This window comes from Azolla caroliniana, unplaced genomic scaffold (genome assembly GCF_043228905.1).
Source record: "Azolla caroliniana isolate FFs.n. ecotype wild unplaced genomic scaffold, voAzoCaro1.0.p SCAF_17, whole genome shotgun sequence".
Lineage (NCBI taxonomy): Eukaryota > Viridiplantae > Streptophyta > Polypodiopsida > Salviniales > Salviniaceae > Azolla > Azolla caroliniana.
The window spans coordinates 3,612,310-3,637,929 of record NW_028230452.1 but is presented as its reverse complement, the minus strand read 5'-3'; the positions used below and the strand labels follow the sequence as shown (position 1 = coordinate 3,637,929).

The 25,620-nt window shown below is 35.7% G+C and overlaps 2 protein-coding genes and 1 long non-coding RNA gene across 3 annotated transcripts; 2 read left to right on the top strand and 1 right to left on the bottom strand.

Moving 5' to 3' along the window:
• The first annotated feature begins 1,742 nt into the window (after positions 1-1,742).
• LOC147852874 (putative aquaporin NIP7-1) lies at positions 1,743-4,198 on the top strand. The gene is made up of 5 exons (XM_087333309.1): positions 1,743-1,960; positions 2,613-2,837; positions 3,121-3,315; positions 3,423-3,484; positions 4,024-4,198. Exons 1-5 carry the CDS (start codon positions 1,811-1,813, stop codon positions 4,196-4,198), a joined length of 807 nt encoding a protein of 268 aa, XP_087189435.1. The 5' UTR covers positions 1,743-1,810.
• Positions 4,199-5,738: 1,540 nt separating this feature from the next.
• LOC147852873 (E3 ubiquitin-protein ligase XB3-like) lies at positions 5,739-9,872 on the bottom strand. The gene is made up of 8 exons (XM_087333503.1): positions 9,329-9,872; positions 8,533-8,592; positions 8,358-8,429; positions 8,129-8,250; positions 7,692-7,841; positions 7,442-7,552; positions 6,982-7,228; positions 5,739-6,885 (listed from the first exon to the last, which is right to left on the bottom strand). Exons 1-8 carry the CDS (start codon positions 9,518-9,520, stop codon positions 6,385-6,387), a joined length of 1,455 nt encoding a protein of 484 aa, XP_087189629.1. The 5' UTR covers positions 9,521-9,872; the 3' UTR covers positions 5,739-6,384.
• A 5,128-nt stretch (positions 9,873-15,000) lies between these two features.
• On the top strand, positions 15,001-19,871 carry LOC147852872 (uncharacterized). Its single transcript, XR_015531284.1, has 3 exons — positions 15,001-15,139; positions 16,201-16,289; positions 19,779-19,871. It is a non-coding gene; the product is annotated as an uncharacterized LOC147852872 (long non-coding RNA).
• Positions 19,872-25,620: the final 5,749 nt, after the last annotated feature.

The following is a 25,620-nucleotide window of genomic DNA, read 5'->3' as shown; positions in this document are numbered from 1 at the left end:
ACACAACTTTTCCAATTCACGTCGCATGAGATTTATTTTTTACCTAATGTGAACATTAAGTTTTCTAAGGTTCAACATAGTGACCCTTATGGAAGTTGACGTAGCAACACAAATAATTGACTACTAGCGAGATGTTTAGGATCATTGTAGGGGGTACAATGTAAGTTTCTAAATGGTGAAATAAGGAGGAATAAGAAGATTGTAGCATCAATGTATTTGCATCCGAAAATAGCTTTTGGACGATGGTGTGAATGTAATGGTGTGAGTTCTATGAGGAGATTGTGTGGTGGGAAAAGGAGGAGATGGTTATCACAATGAGAAATAGCCAAACCAAATAGGCTATGTAATGATCTCCACTTCACGTCTTTATGTGTTTTTAACCATGAGGTAGACCGCTTCTTCAGCCACAATGAATGCATAAATGATGTTGCAAACCACTATTGCCCAATATCTTACGACATCCAGGCCATGTGGAGGAATGTGGTGTGGCATAAACTTGGAGTGCCTTCTTACGACACTAGTCATCAGATGTGTGGGACAGTACAATACACACAAATCACAATCAAGGACATGAAAATGTAGTTATGGAAAACTATAAAGGTCAAACCGAGAATTTTTGGCATGTAAAACTAACACACAAGAAAGAATGTTTAGCTATGTCAATAGTTTGTGAATGATGAGTGTGTAAAGGTTTCCTACACAAAATGGATATGCACAAGCTTTACCCAAATTTTGAGTGGGTATGGGTTATAGCTAGTAATGTCTCTAAGAAACGTGTGTGTTGAAACATATTTGCATCGATGATACTATTAAGATTAAGTGGTTGTGACTAGTTCATTAGTTTGGATTAATTACAATAACTTTGGGTCTAATTCACCTATGCATGATAGGAATAACAACCAAAATGCTAAAAACATCTTATATTTATAGTTGTTCTTTATGGATACAATTCAATCTTTTCCACCTCCTGAGATTGAAACAAATAACGAAATTTTCTACAATTCTTTACTCGACAACATTTCACGCAAATGTTAAGGAAATGAGTTAAATGTGTGCAAATGCCAGCAACATACATTTCTCTTTAAAATGATAATGTGTTGCACTCATGGATATGGATTGAAATCGTTGATACAACGTAAAATAAAGATACCTTGATATTTTCATGGAAACAACTTCACACAAAGGATATTTATGCCAAACCTTCGTAGCGTCTAGGTGAACATTTTGTGCATAACAACTTATATAATGGGGGCAATGTTATAGTTGTGGAAATTTGTTCCATACAAAAAGAATGAAATTTCAGTTTCGGAATAAGCAAATATAATTGAAACAAAAACATTTTGTTTTGATGGTGACATTTGTGAAGGAGTCCTCGACCACTTCCAAACTTTTTATGTCCAATGTAAGGGGCACTCACTCTTCTACCCCTCTTATGCAATGAAATCATATTTTCCACACCAACCACCCCACACATAAAAAGTCTTTTGATCTATAGGGACTCTCGATGTGTTTCATCAAGATTACTCTTTAGGCAAGATTAAATAAGATTGAGTAGGTTACTGCGACATGTATGATAAATAGGTATATTGTGGGAGTGACATAATGCACTCCGAATTGAGTTATTAGTTTGTTTGAATGATCAAAATCTGTCGAAGTAACCAATTCGGTAGTCCAATTAAGTTTGTTTTAGGTTATTTTGGTTGCATAAGGCTTTAGCTTGATTAGGTGTTAAAAGACATTGTTAGGAATAAAGAGTGGTGGGTTATTCCCAATATATTCCAACTATTATAAGCTAGCTTGTGATAGCTTCATGATGGAGCAAATTGAGGATGAACATTCCCATCACCAACTCGAGAGCACTCTCATTAACTACTCTAATAAGCAACATTCCATTAAAAATCTTGCATTTTGGAGATGTTTCATACATGAGCACAAGAATGCTTCATCCATCTTTATTAAGGTATGAACTTGTGATTAACTTTCTTGGTTGCTCAATTCTTATCATTTGTTTGTTAAACAAGATATGTACTTTGATCATTTATCCACAATAATGTGTAATTACACTAGGATATCTAGGATTGAACACTAATTAACGAATCACAAATAATAAATTAAAACTAATGTGCAACAAATAACACAATAAAACTAAAGCATGATTATGATTGCATATAGCGAAGCTCATGTAACAATGATTTAACTCGCTATATCAACTAGACAAAGAGCATGGAGTATCATATTGAGGTGTAGCTATTTTGTTTTACTAAAGAATGGGCTATGTCAAATTTTTTTACTTTTCTTTAGCTCTATATTTCTCCTCCTCGGAACTTTTCTTCTTTTATTCAAACATAGGGAATCTCTTATTTTGCTTCTTTTATCTTCTTGTTCGAGTATCTACATAATGATTCAGTGACTCATCGTCCATGTGATTATATCTACCTTTTGTTACTTTCATCAATCTTTCTCTCTATGCGGCATTTCAAGCCTTGTATCACCTTCTTGTTGTTTTTATTGTAACATTTCTTTTTTAAAAGACTAGTTATTATTTTCTAAATCTATAGGAAGACCGCATAATGTGATTACAAACTAACTATATTGTTATAGCATTTTCAAAGGTTATTGGCGAAATAATTGGGAGCTTCTTTCTCATGTTCTTTTTATGTGCAATTTCCATGGGAGATTACTTGGACAATGGCCATATGAATCTCGTTGAGCATGGCTTAATGGCAGGCTTCTCAATCATGGTTATTATCTTTTCCATTGGGCATATCTCAGGTTCCCATGTGAACCCGTCAGTCACAATAGGATTTGCAAGTATTGGAAAGTTCCCATGGATTCAGGTGATTATATGTACACAAAGTTTCGTGACCATTGATAAATATGGTCTCAAGAAATCGAAACCAAATAACATGTAGGAGTCCATGGATTCGTTGTTACCCTTTAGCTTCTTTAAGTTTGAACTCAAAGAGTGTACTCATTATTGTGAAATCCACTAAAATGGGCACATAGATGTTATATGATCACCAAAGACAACATTTCTACTAATGTTATATCATATATAAGGACACTTACATTTATGTGATTGGGTTTTAGTATTAACAAAGTTAGAGCATGTTTATGTAGGTTCCATTTTATGTGCTTGGACAATTAATTGGAGGACTCTTAGGAAGTGTTATAGCAAGGCACATCTATGATGTTTCCTTGGATCTTGTGCTAACTACGCCGCAATCCACATTAGCCAAATCGTTCATCGCCGAGTTTGTTTCTGCAATGCAATTCATGTTGTTGGCGTGCTCAGTGTCCACCGATGGTCATGTGGTAATCTTATAGTAACTTGCTTTTACGTGTGTAACTTTTGCTAGACTTCCATAACTAATTAAAAGACATCAATCTTAGTTGTGTTTGGTTTCAATGTTCTTGCGCAGGCAGGCTTGAATGCAGCAATTGCTATCACAATAGCAATTGCCTTGAACATCGTGATTATTTGGTAACATACAACCCAAAACTCAAGTCTAAAATCATTAAAAGTTAGACTTTGAATTCATCAATGTACTCTAATGAATATAACTTCTTTGTCTCATCTACATAACGTATCAATATATACAAGGGGTAAAATAAATTTAGGTTCATCTTTAGGGTTTTGAGGACCGAGGTTCAATTAATCGCATGCTAAGAAAAGTGTATAATGAACTTCCTTGATGAGTTTTAGGCCAATCTTGGGGGTTCTAATGAATATAACCTACGTATCAATATATACAAGGGGTAAAATAAATTTAGATCCATCTTTAGGGTTTTGAGGACTGAGGTTCAATTAATCACATGCTAAGAAAAGTGGATAATGAACTTCCTTGATGAGTTTTAGGCCAATCTCGGGGGTTCTAATGAATATAACCTCTCTTTGTCATCTACATAACCTCACAACATATATAAGGGGTAAAATAGATTTAGATCTATCTTTAGGGTTTTGAGTTTCAATTAGTTGCATGCTAAAAAAAGTGGATAATGAACTTCCTTGATGATTTTTAGGCCAATCTCGGGGGCATCGATGAACCCCATTCGGTCTTTGGTACCCGCAATCCTAACTAATACATATAAGGATGTTTGGATATATATTGTTGCTCCTCCCCTTGGTACAATATTTGGTGCTTGGATCCACAAGTCCCTTAGCATAGCCCAAAGCTATATTGTGAATGGTCCTTAATATTTAAAGATAATTGCACACACTACAAAAATGCTCTAATAGAATTCAAATTTGTATAGTGAAAATAATATTTATTTTGTGGAGTTGTGCTTTTCTCCAATAGCTAATTGTGCAAAGGAGTGTGCTTTCTATATCGCCCATATTTGTTTTTACTAAACGTGCTCAATAAATGGTACAAAAGGAAGCCTAACAAATTTCTCTACCAAATGATACATTAGCTTTTGGTGATGATGATATTGTTTGTTCTTTTCAATTAGGTGCATCGATTAAAATTGCATAAATAAATAAAATGGCCAAAAGTCCCTTTTGTAATATACTAGGTCATCCACCTATATGAGCATATTTAAGTACACATTTGACATGTCACACAAATTGTCACCTCATAACCTATAGTTGCATCTCAAATAAACATTGTGTTCCATATACTGATTGAACTGCTTTTAGGTTTGTGATCATACCTATGTTGTTATTTGTACTTAATATCTTCTAATATCCTTAATGTGTTTTACCATGACATGTTTTTGAAGGTGCCTTAATCAACACACTTACAATACTTTACCATTCCATTCTAGATGTAGTACACATTCTCTCATCTCTATTGTTAGTCATGCTTACAAGTCATCTCTATTGTAGTACACAATGTGTTTTCTTCTTGACATGATTTGTAAGGTACATTTGTCCACAATAATGAAACTGTATCATTCCACATGTATCACACGTTCTCTTATCTGTACTGAAATCTACATTAACTACTTGATAGCATAGTTTTTTTAATTTTCAACACAACATATCAATAACCTCATATATTCTATTGCCAAGATATTACGAAGAATACAAGAAGTAAAATATAATGTTATTAGTACAAATTGTAATTCTTCAATTGTATTGTGATTAAGTACAATCAACATCATTAGTGAAATGCTAATAAAAGAGTTTAAATAGGTGCATCCATACATTATAGTGGCTTACAAATAAGATACCATAACTCATATAAAGAGTATATGGTAAGCCACCATGATAGGACGTAGTGCAATTATAGAAATTAATGTAACAATCAAGTAAAGTAAAGGGACACCCAATCAACAACCCTCTATAGTTGTATCTCATCAATTGGCAAGAGAATGGGTATATAATTTACTATGCCAAATGGTACTTTACATGACCATGAAACCATAAGAATACACCCACCATAGCTATCCATATTGTGGCCAATCATGTGGTTTTCCACAATGTCAATCACTAGACTTGTTGAATTCTAAGGTTAGGAAGAATCCACATAACATACTCCCTACTAAAGAGAATTGTATCATAGTGGTCATTTATGAAGGAAAGTAACCTCGGTTTCAAATATTCACATGCTTTTAAATCATGCCTTAGGGTCTTAAATCATCTTCCAAGAAGTCCATTTCAGATGGACAATGATGGAAATCATCCATGCACATCATGTGTGTGCTACAATGGAAATAATGAGCATGGGTAATCTACATGACATGGCTAACAATTGCATAACAATTGCAGTACACAAGATTGCACGGGCATCTATCTTAATCCCATCATAATTCAATGCATTTCCAATATCATCAATAATGGCTTCTCATACTCAACATGGGTGCAATTATCATTATAGAGTTTAAGATATAGCCAAAATTATCACTAATAATGACTTCCACTCAAGGATACAAATATCAAGCCATGTCAATATGTAGCTAACATAATTTCCTTCATTTACATGGCAAAGAGTGGTGATTGGAAATCATTCACATCGCAAAAGAGTGGTGATAGCAAATTTATGCAACAATCTCATTATGATACAAAGGGGTAAAATGATGACAACTTCCAAAATTATGACCACGAAAGTAGAATAGGCGATGAGCACGATATATCAAGATCATAATAGACATTGTGGCTGGTCGATTAAGCATAGGGATATTCTCTCTTTTGTCATAAGGATGGCATCTATTTGGGTTGAGGCTAGATACTTGATTAAGAGAGATCAATCAAACATAGCTGGTGTTTTTGTTCAGACCTAACCACATTGCAACACTCGGGGATTTTTTGTGTTTTCCAATAGGATGATGTTACACGTCCGCGAAGAATCTATAACGACGCGGACTTCAAACTCATATCGAAAACCTTCTCCTTAAGCCCCAAACCTTGGCACCTTTCTATATGGGTTTGAGAGATTTTTATGTGGAGCAAGTAATTTCAGAGGCAAGTATCTCTTGCTCTGAGGAGCTCTCCTTTTGCCAATCTAGATCAATTACCTTGTTTGAGGCTCTTGCAGATGATAGTAACCGAAATGAACCTTTACTAACCAGTCCCATGAAATTAGTCCCAGTGACCAACTTGTCCTTATCCTTCCCAATACATTCCACTTGTTGCTTTTCATCTTCCTTGTCCCCTTGACCATGCCCATCTATACTCTTGGGCCTTGCTAGCTTCAAATGCTCGATTTTGCAGCGACAGAAAGGACATGCCGGAGAAGGAGAGGATTGAACAATTGGGTTGGGTTTACTATGGCAACACAAAGCTAACGTGCAACTGGCACACATTTGATGTCCACAATTCCGAACTTCGATGGTGCAATCTCGCTCAAAACAAATGCAACACAATTCTTTCAAGTCATCCTCTTCATCTTGGTCTTGGTCTTCATCCTCATCTTCCTCTTGGTCTTTGTCTTCATCATCCTACATTCATCATTTCAAATGATTGTACATTAATGTGCATAAATCCAGTGTTGTAAGTGTTCAATTGTGTATATGACAAACTAATTTAAAACAAACCTCCTTGACATGTTTCAGTATATCATTGGAAAATGTTTTATAAATCCCACCCTGAGAGAGTATCTGCTTCTCCCAAGCATGAGTGGCTTGGGCTAATGCAGCCTCTAATAAAACTCTAGCTTCAGGATCAAGATCATTCATGAATTTCCATGGAGATGGCCACACCAAGGGCTCAGCAATCATCGGATTAAGAAGAGCCGCACATGCGAAGTTCCGGTACTTCATCGCTATATAAAAAGGCGTACGCCTATAAAAAAAAAGTTGAATTGATAGCTTTAGCTCTAAAACAAACAAAAACAGATTCCTCAAAAAATCAAGAGAAAAACAACAGCACTGATACAACAGAAGGGTCTTAGAAACTTGGGGTCATTCTGGCAAATAACCAACAACTTAGGGATGTTTTTCCCTAACATCAATCACATCAACATGGCTCTCGCATTCATTCAATATCATGTCATACCCTTGGGAGTTTGTTTGCAATCTATCTGCCCCATATGCCAAAAGCTCCTTTATACATTCCGTAGACCCACCGCGGGCTGCAAAGTGCAAAGGTGTACTCCCAAGAGCAAGGCTGAAAAAAACATTCGTAAGATCGGAGCGTTGAATGCATGAGTGAACCTTTTCTAGACAATCTAAGACAATCTCTAAATCACATTGATATGAGAAGTCTGAAAGAGTTATAGATAATTAAAGTGAGAAGTTGTATAGACCTATTTTTCCCCATCTTTGTTGTTGTTGCACAAACCAAAGCCCCCTTACTTAGGAGTAGCCGGACAATTTCAGGATGACAAGAGGTGGCAGCAAGGTGCAAAGGTGTGGCTCCAGTTCCATCTCTAACATTCACAAACCGAGCAAACCCCCTACAGGCATACATGGTTATATTTTCATTTGCAATGAAAATGAATGATGGTAATAGTGACCAACACATTAAACAAATAATGGATAATGGAAATGAATGATGTTAATAGTGAGCAGCACATCATAATACTTGTGGAGACTGATTTGAACACATAAAATTTTGAACTATGGTGTCAGCATTCACACTCGTTCAATTTAAGGCACGATGTTTGAGCATTGTAAATGAACTATGGCATCCGTGCTAACACAGATTATGCAGCTTATGGAGGTTGGGAAATGTTTATTTTACCAAGTTTGAGTAACTGAGGATGATTGAGCTGAATTCAGGATTATCTGGAGACATTGTAAATGGCCACATTTTGCAGAATAATGAGCACATGTACGCTCATGGGACGCATCAAACATGAGGACCTACATATAAAAGAAACACAGTAACTAAAGTTGTAGTTTGTAAAAATAGAGATTTTGGGTTTTTAGCCTCAATGCAGAAAAGTAAGGGCATCAATCATCACACTCACATTAGCTCCCCATTCAACCAATCTTTCAATACAACCTGCTCTGCCATTCTTGCAAGCAAGCATTAATGGAGTCTGATGGAGTATGAAACCGGAAAACAAATCTTAAGCATTAATAAAGAAATTTGCTTTTTATTGCTAGAGAAACAAAGAAAACATCATTGTCTGTTTCTGGTACCTGTTTCTGATGGTTTAATGCATCGACATTTGCCCCACTTGCCAATAATAGAGAGAGAACCTACACCACATCATACAAGTTGGTGAAATTCTACAGCTTAGCCAGCAGCTATATAGTGGGATTTAACAAGATCCTTCATGCATATGTGCAACATAGCCTCCTAGCTTATATAGCTCCACAAAATGATGATTTAAATAAGGTAATCAACCTCCATGTGTACTAAAATTGCATGTCATCTAGCGTAATGAAGAAGCAATGCACCGATCATGTTATATATGCCGACTATTCGAGCTTTCTATAGGTCTATTCTATTAAGGTCCTTTGTGCATTTCAGTGACATAGCCCTTGTACTTTTAAGTTCCCTAAAACTAGTGATGATCGGAACCAAATTCGGAGATAACATTCTTTGGCAATATCAATTTTACAGAATGATGTTCAGAAGAATGTTTCGATCTTCTTCATACCATTTAAGCTTTTCCAATGTCATGTTAACATATGCATAATCTTAATAATTAGGAATCAAGATTAACACATAACCCTGATTAGGAGTACATATCAATCCCAGGGACAATGCACTGGCACTGTTTAAGCATAACGAATGTTGTTAAGTGGATTTTTATTAGACATAACCTTGATTAAGAGAGTCTATATTAACGCAATAGACGGCATTGAAAAATCCATCCATCTAAAAAAAATTGTGGCGTACATCTATATAGCATCGCCACATTGAACTAAAAGTCTATCTCTGTCATCACCAAATTGAATTGAAAGAGAATTAAGATCAATCAATACTTACATCAGATTGGCCTAGAGAGGCGGCATGATGTAGTGGCAATACACATTGTTTCACACAACCATTGACAAGATTTGGCTTTCGGCCAAGAAGAGTCTTAACATGCTGAAGATTCCCTTCTCCGATGGCCACCAGAAGATCCTTCTCATCTGCGTCCCTTAACAATAATGTGCAGCTTGCCACTATATTTCCCATAACCAACAATCCTCTCTCTCTTTCTCTCTCAGAAGGGACTATGGATATGGTTCAGATTGATCGGTAGATTAGTTCCGCTAAGGCAGACTGAAAAACATTCTGAACTGGAATGAAAACATCCGGATGTGAAGTACCCACATCAAAGAAACAGAAACAAGAATCTGTTGTCAAGTGAACGCAAAGCATAAGTGGGTTTTAATTGACCATGAGGGTGAAGAAGAAGCTCCAGTAAACAGATTCACAGAGCTCTAACTATAGTTATGATTTAGAGTAAGAGCATTGGGCACATTAAAGGAGGAGGGAAGAAAAGCTTGAAGGCGGTGTAACCATGAATCTAGAGTCTAGACAAACACAGAGAGAGAGAGAGAGCATAGATACTCTGCACCGATCGAGAATCTATGTATACCTGAGCAGAGTTTCATTCATTTAACATTTCTGTATGTTTCTCTGCTAGTTTTTTAAAAATGGTTTGAGGCTTCTTTCAATGATTATTAACTCACTTTGAAGTTTTCGACAGAGGCAGGCAGGCCATAGCTGCTAGACTGCATTACAGTCTACTACTACTACCAGGTAGCAGTAGCAGCAGACCACATGTGTGCCCAGTATGTACATACATATATGGATGTCATAAGGAATGGTATGTATGTATGTATGTATGTATGTATGTATGTATGTATGTATGTATGTATGTATGTATGTATGTATGTATGTATGTATGTGTGTGTATGTATGTATGTATTGTATGTGTGTATTGTATGTACGTACGTAAGTATGTTTTGTATGTATGTGTGTATGAATGTATCATGTGTGTGTGTGTGTGTGTGTGTGTGTGTGTGTGTGTGTGTGTGTGTGTGTGTGTGTGAGTGAGTGAGTGAGAGAGAGAGAGAGAGAGAGAGATGTAGCTATGTATGCATGTGTTTGTGAATGTATGTGTGCATGCATGCATGCATGGTATGTGTGTGTGTGTGTGTGTGTGTGTGTGTGTGTGTGTGTGTGTGTGTGTGTGAGTGAGTGAGAGAGAGAGATATGTAGCTATGTATGCATGTGTTTGTGAATGTATGTGTGCATGCATGGTGTATGTGTGTGAGTGAGAGGGATATGTAACTATGTATGCATGTGTTTGTGAATGCATGCATGGTAGGTGTGTGTGTGTGTGTGAGAGAGAGAGAGAGAGAGAGATGTAGCTATGTATGCATGTGTTTGTGAATGTATGTGTGCATGCATGCATGGGGTGTGTGTGTGTGTGTGTGTGTGTGAGAGAGAGAGAGAGAGATGTAGCTATGTATGCATGTGTTTGTGAATGTATGTGTGCATGCATGGTATATGTGTGTGTGTGTGTGGGTGTGTGTGCACCTCACCAGGACTAGTAACAGTCTTTCACACACTCAATAAGTAGTAAGCAACGAAGTAATTATAATGTTGCATAAGTGCCAAAGTGGGTGTTGTTAGGTTCAAGAATCAGCACCTTGGGCCACATACATACAATGTAAAGTGAAAAAAAAATATTGTTATTACATTTGGCCCTTCTTGTTCGAGGAAACCATTGCGCTCGTTTTTTATTTTAAAATGAACGCGCTTGAAATATCCACGACATGTTTTTCTTGACGATGCGCTCAGAATTATCTACAAGAAAGATGTTCTCTTCTCATCGGCCCCCTCAGAGTGAACATTATTAGGAGTACATTCGGGAACAATGAAAATGCCATTGGCTCACAAATACTCATGGACGAGTCATGAGACCAAACTATGTTTGCATATATAAACAAGAAACAATGCAAACCATGTAGATATCTACAACATCTTTTCGTCAGAATTGCATATTATGTTGTGGCCCTACTTTTACAATTGAATAACATCCCCATTTGAAAAACATGACGTTGACAGGTCCAAGTAACCTAGTGAAATTTGGTTGCCTTGGAATTTGTCGTTTTCTTTAGCTAGATTGAAAAGTACATCGTGGAAAAAGTGGTTTGTAATAAACCTACTTTACCCTAATACCTTGTAATTATACACACGTGCGGGTTGGTAGCCCATTGCAATAATTAAAAAGTTGATCTAGTCTATTGCTTGGGATGTTGCCAAACACCTCTTGTTAGTGCTTAGTAGTTTCTTATGTTAGCGAGCCTTATATATGAACAAGGTTTATGGTTTCCTTAGTTATTATTAATAAGAGACTATTCTTCCTTATCTATAGCCTAATCATCATGTGTCTACAAACGACCATCAAACCCTAGTCATGACCAAGAGGGAATGAAAAGCTAAGAAGAAACAAAATTCCACCCTTATGGAATGGGCAATTCAAATTTTAATTAGAAAACGTTTTGTTGTGAATTTCTAGGCAACGATCAATACCTTAGATTACACCTACATCATTGAACATCATGTTAACAATGACATGTAATACATAATGTGTGTTGTCTCTCTTGAGGATTTGGCAAGTTAATTTGTTCTACTCATTAGCAGCTCATCAATGTCAATGAAATGACATCTTCTTTTATTAGCCTTGCAAGTTATCTACGCTTCCATCCAATGTTGCTTGAGCTCTACCTAAATGCCATCAGCCCTAATCATGTCATTACAATTTATTAAAGGGTGGAGTAAATAAGGCATAGATCCATTTTTATTGTTTGTTTGAGAGAAAACAATCACACATGATATTGTCTTCCATTGATAGGAAATATCACTCGCTTTGATTTGGTTGTAAACTTCAATCATTCTCTATCATTCCAAATTACAATAAAAATGTTTGCTCCACTTGTCCTGTTTCAAAAGTTCAATAATGGCATTGTGTGTTAAACCAACAATGCAATATCCTTAATGTCATGAGCTCAAACCTAATCAATAGATCAATTTTTGGTCAACCTTTCACATGTTTGGGTGAGGGTTGAAACAAGATCACGCAAACATATGCTTTGTCCTTAAAACATGGCTTTACCAGTTCAATTTTCACATTCTAATGATTGAAACACAATAATACTACCTTCAAGTAGGTGACACTCACGCTTCTGTATCTCTAGCTCTAGTGGCTAGATTTTTTATTTTTGGAGCATTTAGAAATCATGAGGTGTTCTATAAACCACAAGTACCTTAATACCCGTTTGAGCCAATCATTCTTTGCTAGGCTCCTTGATATACTCTCTCTCTCTCTCTCTCTCTCTCTAAGATTGCTTTGTGATAATCCCTATATTAAAGAGGAATATTCACAATTGCCATTTCTGTTCAAAATGCTTCTTGTGGTTACAAAATCTACAAGGAGCTTACAATGTGCATCTCATAATGAGATTTCCCACTTAGAGCAACAATGTGGATTGTCTTCAAGCATCACATGCAAAGATTGTATTTACTACACATATACAAAGATTTAAGATACCCCACCAAATTTAAGGATTTGTTCATTTCTTTTAGTTTCAAAGGTTACCTTGTTAAATGCTTAGGTACAAGACCAATATATGTATTTCATATTGCCCATGATTAAAATCAAAATGTTGGGTTTGACACGAACATTTGGCTCCAGGAATAATGACTTCATGATTTTACATCTACCAACCTTGGAAATGAATATAAAAGGCCAATCTAAAGTATCAATATGAAACTAGATATCAAATATTTTAGTTTAGTTCATGTATATACATTAATGCTTTGCTTTTGAAAATAGGAAAGTAATCCTCCGCTCAAAAATAATTGGATTGCATTTTAAAAAGCAACAAAATTGCCTCACAAGCAAGAACACATAAGTTGATAAATGGGTTAAGTGATATTACATAATGGTGAGAGATTCAAAGCCTTGGGGTTATTTTAATAATCAACAACAACTAATTAGAAGACAATGAATGATAAGGGGTTCTGATTTTGATTATGCTTTCAGAGGGAGGGGGGGATTCACAAGGACATCAACCTTCTTACACTTTCCTAGAAATATGAATAAAATATGATACGAGGCTAAGCAAAATCACAAGAACTCTTCAAAGGTATGTGATCATATCAAGGTTCATCAACAAGGAACTAGAACCATATGAACAATTGATTTTGGTTATAGGGTATGTTGATTCGAGTGGTTGTTTAGAAGAAACAATTGGCGATGTAATCATCTCTTTTTTTCTACCCTCCATTGCCTTTCTATCTTAGGAGGGTGGAGGTCATGTTGTTCATAGGAGGCATTGATGACATGGTATGGAGTAATAGAAGGCAAGGGCATGGTATGTGCAGGTTAGTATGGGAGCACGTAGAGGAGAATACATCTCGTATTATGTATATGTGATTGAAAAGTCAATATTTTGGACCCATTATTTAAGTAAACTTTGACACTAAATTCTATGATTTCCAACCCTCCACAATTTCATCTAGAATGTATGGACTTCCCATTTAGATAGACACGTTCTTTTGCATTCACAGAACTTATATAGCAAAACTATTATTGGTATAACATAATTACGAAGAACCACATTCGATAAGAAAAATAAAGAAAATGAGAGTGATCAAGATTACATAGGGGCTTTTGATTGGGTACAGGAGATCCTGATTGTGATAAGCCACCCAATGTAAAAGATATAAAATAACTCAAATACTCATGTAATCTATATGAACCATAAAAAATGGCTCTAGTTGAAAACATTGTTGGCTATATCAATTGGGCTGATAAGCACAACAAACTTTCTTTTTGTGTGCCAAACTAGTCTTCACGGGTCAAAGTGAAAAACACCCCACAACGATCTCACGACCAATAATAAGTCGCGCTCGAATCATGGGAGTAGTTGCTTCTAATCAACATGTCAATTTACATTAGCATTTCTTCTTGTCCTTATAATTTTTTTGAGTGTGTGCTTCCTTCCAAAAAGATCAACCAATGTTTGTTACACCACTGATGCCCAAACGTGGAGTTCTGTCATGGATACAAGGGGAAAAGAACACGGAGAACTGAAAGGTAGCCCTAGTAGTTTTGGGGCATTGGCAGGTTACCATTTACTTCAGAGCACTTGTCCTTTTCATACAAGTTGGAAACCCGAAACAGTACCTTTCACATTACAAGCCCATTAGGCATCGTTAGCCGATGCCGAGGGCCCGAGACGCCTCCTATAGGGTAATGCCACCTACTTTAGGGTAGTTCCTCATTTGTTTCTGTCTACATTTGGCCAATAACCAATATTCTAGATAGTGTGGTATTACTTCTATTAGCTAATAGATTCTGGGATACACCATGGATCCTTGCATGAGTTAATATGTCATGGTGAAATCTTATCCACCATGGATCTTTGCATGAGTTAATATGTCATGGCAAAATCTATACCCCTTGGATCTTTGCATGAATTAATATGTCATGGCGAAATCTATGCACCATGGATCTTTGCACGAGTTAATCTGTCATGGCAAGATCTATCAGTACAAGCTCAGAGAAATGATGTGTACATGATTTGCTCTGTTCCCAGGCCTAAGTTCAAAAAGTGGTTTCAAGCTACCTGGAAAAAAACGAAGGACATGGGGGTAAATTGCACTCGAATCGTTCACATCTTTGTTTTTTTTAGATCAATTACAGAAGTGGAATCGCTATAATCTGTTTGAAAGATTATATTAAGAGAAGCCAATCTCCTCAAATTGCAGTCATGTCCACTTCATGGTCATCAGGTAAATCACACTTGAATCATTCATATCTTTGTTTTTTGTTAGACCAATTACAGAAGTAACATCAGTATAATCTGTTTGAAAGGTTGTACTGAGAAAAGCCAATCTCTTCAAAATATCTCTGACAAGGAGAAGATACTGTAAATCATTTTCATGTCGCTTGAGTTTTTGCCAAAAGACCAGGATTATTCTGTTGTACATAGACCGAAAAATCGCTCTTAGGATTCACAAAGCTTATGTTCACATGTTGACCGGCTCAATCATATAACGCAATGAATTTGGCTCATTTTAAATGGTTTGCATTCAAACTCCTCTGGAAGTGATGTAAGAGTAACACAATTTGAAATGGATTATCAGAGAAACTTCTCGTGATATCATTGAGAACATCAGCCAAGCACAAATTAGTCTGATTATGTCGTATACAAATGCATTCATAGCATATATGGACCACATTTCCTTAAGCACAAATTAGTCAGATTATGTGCTATACAAATGCATTCATAGCATATATGGACCACATTTCCTTAAGCACAAATTTAGTCAGATTATGTGCTATACAAATGCATTGATAGCATGCATATATGGACCACATTTCCGTAACCTTGTAGCCACCCTAGTTATCCTTCTTATCATTGATGCAGCCCCATCGGGTTCCCTGTAAAGACACAATATTATCCAAGCGAAGACATGTTATGCTTCAGAATAACATATGGTTGTGCTTCCAAACAAAGTAATCATAACTTCCATCAACAATTGTGGTACGTTTATCCACACCATCTGTGATGGTAACTCTCTTACTTTGCACGATTGTTTGGCTTCTTTATGTGTCTTAGTTTTGGCATGGTCAGTGAGAGCATTTTGTTGGATATTATTAGAACCAACATTGCCAAATTCACTTCTGCAATTACCATCATTTTGATGAGATTTACAAAACATGTGAGTTCAGACTATACCAAAACAAACTCATTAATAGGAGTCTTTGTCCATGACTCATTCCAAAGTTGCCTACAATGCGTTTTCTCTAATTCAGCTTCTAATGCTAACAGATTATGCTGTGGAATCAGGGATAGTTTCTTAGTATGAGCATTGAGCATCAATAGTTTCCAGTTTTGCCTTCTAAATGAGCTTGGCCTATTTTGTTGTACAAAACCAGGTATAGTAAAGCATTTAAACTAAAGCATAGAGTATGCTTATTTCGAACTAAATCATTGATTATAGTATGTTGAAGTCACCTAAAGCATTGATTAGAGGATGTTTAATTCAAACTAAATTAGTTTTTTGCATTTGTCGATGATGGGTTACTTTTGATTCAGGATCAATTTATAAATTGGCACTCTAAAATTCAAATCCATGATGTATTTCTTGGAGCCATACTATGAAGCACCAATTCCAAATCAATAATCTCATGAAGAGCTTCCTACCATATAACTCAAGCACGAGGAAGAGTGCGAAGTTGAGGAGATCTTGAACTCAAGTTAAATATGTCACTAGTTCCATCACATTATCTTGTGGAAAGGTTATCTTTTGAAGAGGCCAATAGTGTTGTGAAGGTATAGCATAAATAGTGCTAATAGGTTGTTTCCCACTAGAACAAATATAAACTTTGCACACTCAATGGGTGATGATGTGTTGCCGTCATAAAATATTTGAAATCTTGCATGAATTTTTGCTTAGCTTGCTCCAAGATGACTTTTGGGGTATGGGGAGACACAAAAGCTTCGTCACAAATGATGAGGCCTCTGTCTATATGGTCAACATATAGGTTTCCACTACATGTTTATTAATAATACTAATGACACGTTTATTAAGTAGAGAAGTCAACAAAAGTCTTAAAAATGGAGTAATTAGGGTTTGACTAAGAAACACTTAATTTTAATAATTCAACTCTCTTAGGGGGAATGGTTTACGAGGGCTTAAATAATGCTAACCACACCTCGACTAAGTAGAGAAGGCAACAAAACACATACAAAAAGAGAATTGATTAGGGTTTAACTATCATCTAACTTTAATAATTCAACTCACTACTGGTATATGAATGCCTATAAAGCAATATAAAGCAAGAATGCCTATTGATTGTATCCAACCTTATCTCATTACCAATATTAGTAATGCTCGTAGAGCCCTTACACTACACACTCGATCACACAAGTTAGGTATTGAAGTTGCATCATGGTATCAAAATGTGAGGAATTTGAAGGCATGGTAGAGGATGAATGTCACTTGCTCTTCACATGCTCGACGTATAGTGCAATTCGTTCAAGATATGTTGACATACTACGAGGGAGTGATAACTTAAGTGCCATACTTAAGACGCCACCTAGAAGGTTGAGCTCATATATGTATGCTTTATTCACGCATAGAGACTTTGTGCTTCAATGTATGAATACCCCTCCTTAGGAAGGAGACACATATCAAGAACACATACATGTATACTTTTGTCCCATAGGTCAAAATTGACCTCTTTATGGATGATAAATTCTAATTCTAATTCTAATAAAAGGAGGGAGAGAGTTCTACCTTAAGTTAAAGGGGAGATTGTGTTGTTTCCGTGCGTCACACGGAAGCACTCCTATGGATTAATAGATTTTTACCCCTTGTCGATGTGTTGGCCTGGGATCTGAATCGGCGTATACCCTTTTGGTGCCAAATTGGGTGGAGATAATTGTCAAGTACCTCCAAGCTACTAGCTTACTTAGTTCTATACGATTAAGATTAATCTCTCTCTTACATTCTCTTGATTTACTCTCTTATACACTTGAACAAAGAAGTTAAATGAGACAATGTATTATTATCACCACTCTTAGTACAAAGAGGTTGAGCACCAACAAGAGAGAGAGATTGGAGCTTGGTTTACCAACCACTACCACTAATCTCTCTTAGCTCGTCATTACAATTATGGAGATAAAGAGGAGGCTTAAAGCTTTAATCATTAAGAGAAACTCTTAAGATTTTCAGAAGAAGCTTAAAAGACACTATAGAGTGGCTTTTATAACTTTTACACTAGCTTGACCATTGGCTTGGTTTGTTCTGTCCCCCTTTTCGTAAGTTAGTTGCTTGGTGTTTCTTGTTGATGCGCATATCTTCATGACTAGTGTGCCATGTGTCACTTATCTAACAAAGATAAAACTCAATATTCAAGGAAAAAGCACAAGAGCAACTTTTGTAGCTTGCTTACAAAAAGGTTTTAGGGTTTATCATATTGGGGTGGTCATTCAGTTTAAAGTTCTAGAGTCAACTTTGTTTTATGGCTTGGGTATCCAAGTTGGTGTATCAGTAAGCATTATGTTACTTTGACATCCAAAGTTCTTCATGTAGTGTATAATCAACCATGTAGGCTCGATGCATGGTGTGTCTTCATGATTTCGCAATTTTGAAGATTGAAAGGTCACAAGGAGGGGTATGAGTTCTTTAGGTGGGAATTATGGTTATTGGACATCACGAGTGGCTTCAAGCATTAACACATTGGGCATGTAGATTGACTTCATTGTTACTCAACAAGTTTGCCAACCCAATGTTGCTATCTAGCAAAGGGGTCTGGTGTATTTCTAAGTACTCACATGATTGGATCCCTCGTGTATTTCCAATCTTCACATTAGTGGAGTAGTGCTATAGAGGTGGGACAAGAGCCAACTCATAGCAATTTAATGTCAACATTGTGGGAGGTGATAAAAAGTGAGGAAGCAAAAAGAGTGTAAAGTGTTGTGGAGTGTGGATAGGGTGTGGAGTATGGATAGGGAAGGAGAGAAAAGAAGAAACGGGGTACATGATAGAAGAAGAAGACAAACAGATAAAAAGAAGTTGGGGTAATAGGGAGAGCAGGGAGGACCAAAAATAGGGAAGAAGTCTTTCATTACACACATCCTTGATATTTGTTTTTTCTTGTATGGACATTGATGCATTTGAATACACACACTTGGATTAATTGTTTCAGTTTTCTTCTTGTTCGTCACTATCAATTGGAATCCTAAAGCATCGACTAAATTTATTGTTTTGGGGGTTTCGTTGATGACCACATTGTTTTGTAGTGTCATCAGTAGCACTTAGTTTGTGACCCTCCTAAGTATGTCATACCAAGACTTTGGGTTCAACCGTAATATCTCCTTCACGACGAGTTCAACATGTGTGACTAGAATTTTATCAAGGTGTTTATTTTGTAAGTCTGAGTGCCCAACCATTTGACAAACTTCTCGTATGGGTAGTTGGACTTTGCAATAATGCAACATTGACTTCTCCTTCCAAATGTTCACTCTTTTGTATAATCGTGCATTGGGATGGTTGCCCATTACCATTTGTCAACTCCTTGTCCCTAGCCTTTGTTTTGTGTGGTGAACTAGCCTCTATTTGTTGGAAAGCCCATTCTTCAATTTGGTCACGCCCGACACTAACTTCACTAGCTTTATGTTGTTATTGTTGAAGGAGGTTCACATACTATCATCCTGTCTTATTTCATTTCATCAAATTTAGGTAGGTCACCAAATGCGTAGACAATCTTTCCTCTTTTTTCATTGCATGCTCTTACTTTAGATTTAATTGGCTATCAAGATCGTGTGACATGATGCGTTATTGGGTTGCCTTGGTTTCCATTTTTATATTTTTTCCTTTTTCATGTTGATCTAATTTGTGTGCCATTCTTTGTACTCAGGTGACTACTTGTGCTCCTACTTCTAATGGTATGGCCAACAATAGGTTTGCACCAATCCTTTTCTTCTACTCGGGGAAATTTGGGTCGTATTCTCAACCATAACCTTTTCTTTGCTTCTTTTTGAAATCAAGGTATCTTATTCGAACAGCTATTTAATGAGAAGGAATTGAAGCATTTGTGGATCAAGGGAAATATATCTAATCAATAGATCAAGCTAGCTCATCAGGAAAGGTTTTTATCTCTCAATATTGAAGTGAACGATAGAGTTTGAGTCGAAGTTTGGCACCTTATTGAAGTGACACCTTACCAAAGTTATAGTTTGAGTTGGAGTTTAGCAGAGATAAGGTGTCATCTTATAATGGAATACTATAACTTTGGTAAATAAAATACTCTATTTCCAATTTAATAGAGCATATTTTTTTAGCTCTAATTTGCTTCTTTAATCCTACACTATCTCAACCTCTCGTCTATGCTCATCTCTCCCCCTTTCTTTTAAGAACTCTCCGCATTTATTATAACCTTGGGGGTTCAACACATCAATCACAAACTCTATGAACACACAATCAAGTCTTGGGCGTGTTGGTACATAGACATGGTTGGCCGATTTAGTACTGACATGCCTATTTGATTGTATAATGATTTATTAGCATGGGAAGGAGAGATTATTATGTTGCTATTGAAAGGAAATATTGCGCTCTTAGTTTAATCACTTGTTTTGATGGGGGTCAAACATAGTTGTTGAAAAACGTGTATTCTATCTTTAGACTACGTTTTAGAATACTTTGAAGTATTCTACCAGTATTCTACGTTTTAGAATTGCCATCCTTCAATTATTCATGTATTCTACGTATTTAACAAGTATTTATCATTTCAAAAAAGTTGTAAAAATTTAAAATTTTTGAACATTATTTAATTTGAAAAACAAAACTTTAAATTTTAATAAGTATTTAACGTATTTTACACATATTTAAATTATTCTATATGTATTCTAAGTATTAACGTATTTTATCAGTAAAATACATATTCGAAGTATTTTAAAAAACCGTTAGAATACTTAGCATACGTATTCTACGCGTATTATGTGCTAAGTATTCTACAACAATGGGCTCAAAGAGGTAGCAAATATAGTCGATGCTCGAGCTCGGAGTTTTTTAGGATTTTGTTGAAACACATTGATTATTACACATCGTGTGCAATTATGGGTTTACCTGGCAACAACTATTGAGTATATTATTGATGCAATGTCCTTTACCTATACAAATCGAAGAGCAACAATGGGTTAATTTGCATTTAAGGAGTTTGTTAAGTAAAATAATGTTATTCTCTTTAGTTTTAACCACCTTATAAGGCTTAGTTTTCTAACTTAAAGTATTTGTTGAAAGCCAAATTAATGTAAAAAACTAGGCTTATTATAATTTGTGGAGCACTACCCTTTATTAGGTATGAATGATTAATGGCTAATTTGCTCATAATGTGAAGGAGACTCTTTAGGGTTTTCCAACTTGTATAAAAGAGCAAGAGCTCTTATGTACAAGAGGCAATTGGGTACACTAACTTTGGGGCCACCTTTTGCTCTTCGTTTTGTCCCTTTTAAATCCAATAAGAGCCACTTTCCTCCAATTAGTTTTTTTCTCCTAATTAATGGATATATATATGTGTTTCTTATTTAGCAATGATCTATTTAATTGAAACACCACTTATGTTCTTATATAGTGATTAGTGTAGTGATTAAGTGTGTCTTAATTTATGGTAACTTAAGAAAACTTTGAGAATTACATGATTGCATGGACCGGAGAGGTAAGTGGTTTTAGATTGTTGATGCATGACATGGTCTTTGATATTAGGGAGTGGTATCCCCCAATCCCTCAGTTAGCCCAACGAGAGGAAGGCGTTCCCTGGAGACTTGACAGTCATGACTCTTGGAAGTGCAACACTCCAAGGTATAAATCGTATTAATCCCTTCATGAAAATGTGATTTAGGGTGAGACTAAGTTCATTGAGTCTCTTTGATGGCTATCGTCTAAAGTTAAACAACTTGAAGATATGTAATATTGATTGCGAATGGTGGTAGATCTTCAAATGTAATTAGCATTCAAAAGTGTCACTTATAACAAATGCCTTCATTTGGAAAGTATTGATTGGCACTAAAGAGATGTTGGCTAGCAATAGGCAATTGGTTCTTTGTACTATCCAAGTGGAAGTTTGTGGTCATGTTTCATATCATATTTGATTGCTTATTAAAATCAAGGTTACATTTCTCGCATTCAACAAGATATCATATTGTTATTTGATGCTAAGACAAAGGACGCTTGTACAATTTACACAACTTGACCTGAGACTAGAGATGGAGAATGTTTTCCTTTTGCTGAGGTGTTGGGTATTGCGTCATAATTGGGATATGTGCAATGCTTTTGTATTAGATTGTAGGCATGGAGTTAAAGTCTATGTATAAAAGTTAAAGGAAGTTTTGGTGTGTTGGTTTTGTTTATTGGGGCAACTAGAAACTCTTCCTTGGTAGAGTTTTGTCTTACTATATGCGTATAATATGTATATTAAGTATTTATCAAGTATTTTATATTTCATTAAGTGCTAGATACTTCTAATTGCAATAGCAACAAGTTGGATCTTGACATTTGTTCACACAATTTCATTAAATCTTAGTGAGAATATGCAAACTCAATTGAATCACTCACGAATAAAATTATCAAAAACTTTTATTAGATCTTATTGACAACATGAAAACTTTGATATGAAGACTAAGCCCAATGCAAGCTATAACAAATTGAATTAAAAGAGGAAGATCCATAAGCAAAAGGAGAAGCATTCCCAAAGTTGTGTTTCTGAAAAGGCTCCAAATTATCTTTTTTCCCTCTTCAAACTAAACCTTTTTATTTTGACAAGTAAAAATGGCGGTTCTATGTTGGAGTACCGTAAGACTTATCTAATTTGTAGCTTACATGTTTTTTAACAACTATGCCACATGCAAATTATATTGTCTACTTCATTTTGTTACTAATCTGAACTACTTTATTTACAATTGCAAATCCAAACTAATCTGTATAACGAATCTCAATGTTGGAAAGGAACATAGAAATGAAGTTTCTAAGATATGTATGGTTAATTTATCAGCATCCTCTAAAATTAAATAAAAATAACAATGTAAGACACTCTCTTTCTTTAGAGGCATAGAAAACAAAAAGGAGAAGTTTATGTTAAGTGTGGAGGGTTGTTATGAGGACTCGCCATACGAAAACATACTTTGGTCCCATTCATTATAATTTATGCTTTCAGCGTAAATTCTTATTCTTCAATAGTGACAAGTATAGCTGAACTCAAGAAGTGTTAACTACCTTTGTACTAGAAGAGTGGCACTTCAATGATAGCGTCATCTTTATGTAAGCATGTTAAGGTCTGACATAATGTATAACATCAAGTAGTAATTATGATATGCATATGTATTTAATCCTTCTAAATATTTTGTTTCTACGCTTACATGCAATGTTAATGTCTTTAAATGGTACACTTTTTTAACTCTTCTGCTCAAATTTAATTATAGTGAGAGAAGGCAAGGGGTTGCCATGTCTCACCATTTAGAATGCCACCCTTAAATTTCTTTGTCTAAAAATAGGGAGTTGTGCTATGTATCTTGATGTACAAGTGAAGATTTCCGGAAATAAGCTTGCTTCTGTTCATAATAGTTCATAAGTACCTTTTGTGTGAATTCAGAAGATCTTAAAAAGGTTCTAAAGCATAACTTTACTATTATGTAGGAATGTTTTAGCTTAAAGCGGGGTATAATACATTGAAAAGAGTTCAAGAAAAGACTAGCGACAAAAAAGAACAATATTCACTATTATTTCGTTAATAAAGACAAAACGGATTTTCAACATAGTCAAAAGAGCATACCATATGTGACATGTTTTGGAAAACTAGATATATAGTATAGTGTACATTGTAACTTACTTTCAAGAAACTCAAAATCTTTAAGAGTCTCTAATCTCCACGTTCATGGCCCGGAACATGACAAAATCACAACAAAGAGTTATATTGAGCCTCAGATATGCCGTTTATTGCATGTTATGGAATATCTTCGTTAATGTCTATTGCTTTAGGTAATCCTTGTCGAGTTTTGAACGCACCCTCTCCGGATCTATTAATGCCATTTACAAAAAAAAGATTGTGATAAACCTTTATAGTACTGAATCTTTATAGCAATGCATATCTTTCTTGCTTCATTGAGATCTCATTTTTGCATATCTACTCGGCCATGTTGTTTTTATTTATTGATGGTACATTACAAGCTTTTGGCCAAAGTCTAAGAACAACGTTGAACAATGGAACGCACCTTACCTTTCTTGTGAGCTTTTTTTTATTACCATTTTCTAGACAATACTTGTGATCAATAGCTTGTCTTACTTGCCTCCCCGGTTTTTTATGTCAGACACTAGAGATAATATCACTAGCTTTACTTTAAAAGAAATGTTTTTTTGCAAAGCTTTACCAAAATTTGGCCTAAAAAGGTACAAGTTCACATGTTCGTCCAATATAGAAAGCCAGGTAATTTGGATTTGGTGTAGATATCGTAAATGGCAGATTAATTTTTATCTTGGTGAAAAAAAACTTATTGTGGGTGAGAATCTTCTTATAATCCAACCTTTCTCAAGCATCTCAAAAGTTTCATTCATTTAAAAAGTCCATTTTCCCGCATATTTCCCTATAACATTCAACGTTTTGAGCTTATGCATGCAAGGCTACATATCTTAGCTAGGTGCAATGATGAAGGGGATGATCGATACTCTCTATCATACCTTAGATAAAGTCTAATGTTTTCTCATGTAAAAGCTCATGTTATGAGGGTCTATGGTACATTGGAGGCTAGACCCTTCATGTAAAAAGCACTCTTCCTATATGTATGGTTAGTTGAGTCGGACTAAATACTTGTGACATGGTCATGAATGTTGAATCGGTAGTTTCATATTGTAGAAATTAAGTCTCTATGAGTTACCTTGAAGAAACAAACAGAGGATACGTACTGAAAATGTTATAATTTCCAACTTCAAGGCATACCAATTTCAAGTTTGGTACGACTATATCAACATGCACATTCTAGTACCGCACGAAAATTGTGGTCGCTAGGGCAACAAACCACCACCACACTAAGCAATGCCAATATTGCAGTAACTTGGCATGCTTAGATTAGAGAAGTAAAAACTACATGATCTTTTTGAGTGACATTTTTTGGAGAAATAATGTTTATGTTTCTAGCATATGCTTTGAAAACATTCGAGCATTTGAATCTCTAGGCTTAATTAAAAACTCTCTTGTTTATTTAATTAAAATTATAAGTTATTATGAGAGAGAGAGAGAGACACACACACACACACACACACACACACACAGATCTTATTGTTTCAACCCACAAAGGAGCCAAAAGTCGCACCTCGAGTAGTCTTACGTACATTGTATATAAATGTACACACAAAGTACGCATAGCAAATACAAATCTCGCTTCCTACACATATAACGGATATGTCCTCGGAGTTCCTTGCATGACACATAACCCCTTCATTCAATTCCTTTTGGAAAGTAATAGGCACTCCTTCCCATTGGTATACACACATTGTCTAGCATATGATCCCTCTCAAACAACATCCCTATTATACACATTCAAACGATGCCATACGGAAAACATGTATTGAATCCCCCCAGGATTCATTATGTATGAAAGAGGCAACCCAACTCCACCCGTGTTTAAGATATGAAGGACATTTTTCTCACTCACATTTGGGAAAATGATTCATCCAAGCAGATGTGTGTGGCAAGGGAACTAATTTTTCCTCAC

Excerpts from the sequence above, each read along its gene's own strand:
- LOC147852873 (XM_087333503.1), bottom strand. The coding sequence starts at position 9,520 with ATGGGAAATATAGTGGCAAGCTGCACATTATTGTTAAGGGACGCAGAT. Across the intron at positions 7,553-7,691 it reads ACAAAGATGGGGAAAAATAG|CCTTGCTCTTGGGAGTACAC; the intron begins GTCTATACAACT and ends TGTTTTTTTCAG. Across the intron at positions 7,229-7,441 it reads TTGCAAACAAACTCCCAAGG|GCGTACGCCTTTTTATATAG; the intron begins GTATGACATGAT and ends TTTTTTTTATAG.
- LOC147852874 (XM_087333309.1), top strand. The coding sequence starts at position 1,811 with ATGATGGAGCAAATTGAGGATGAACATTCCCATCACCAACTCGAGAGC. Across the intron at positions 2,838-3,120 it reads GAAAGTTCCCATGGATTCAG|GTTCCATTTTATGTGCTTGG; the intron begins GTGATTATATGT and ends ATGTTTATGTAG. Across the intron at positions 3,316-3,422 it reads TGTCCACCGATGGTCATGTG|GCAGGCTTGAATGCAGCAAT; the intron begins GTAATCTTATAG and ends GTTCTTGCGCAG.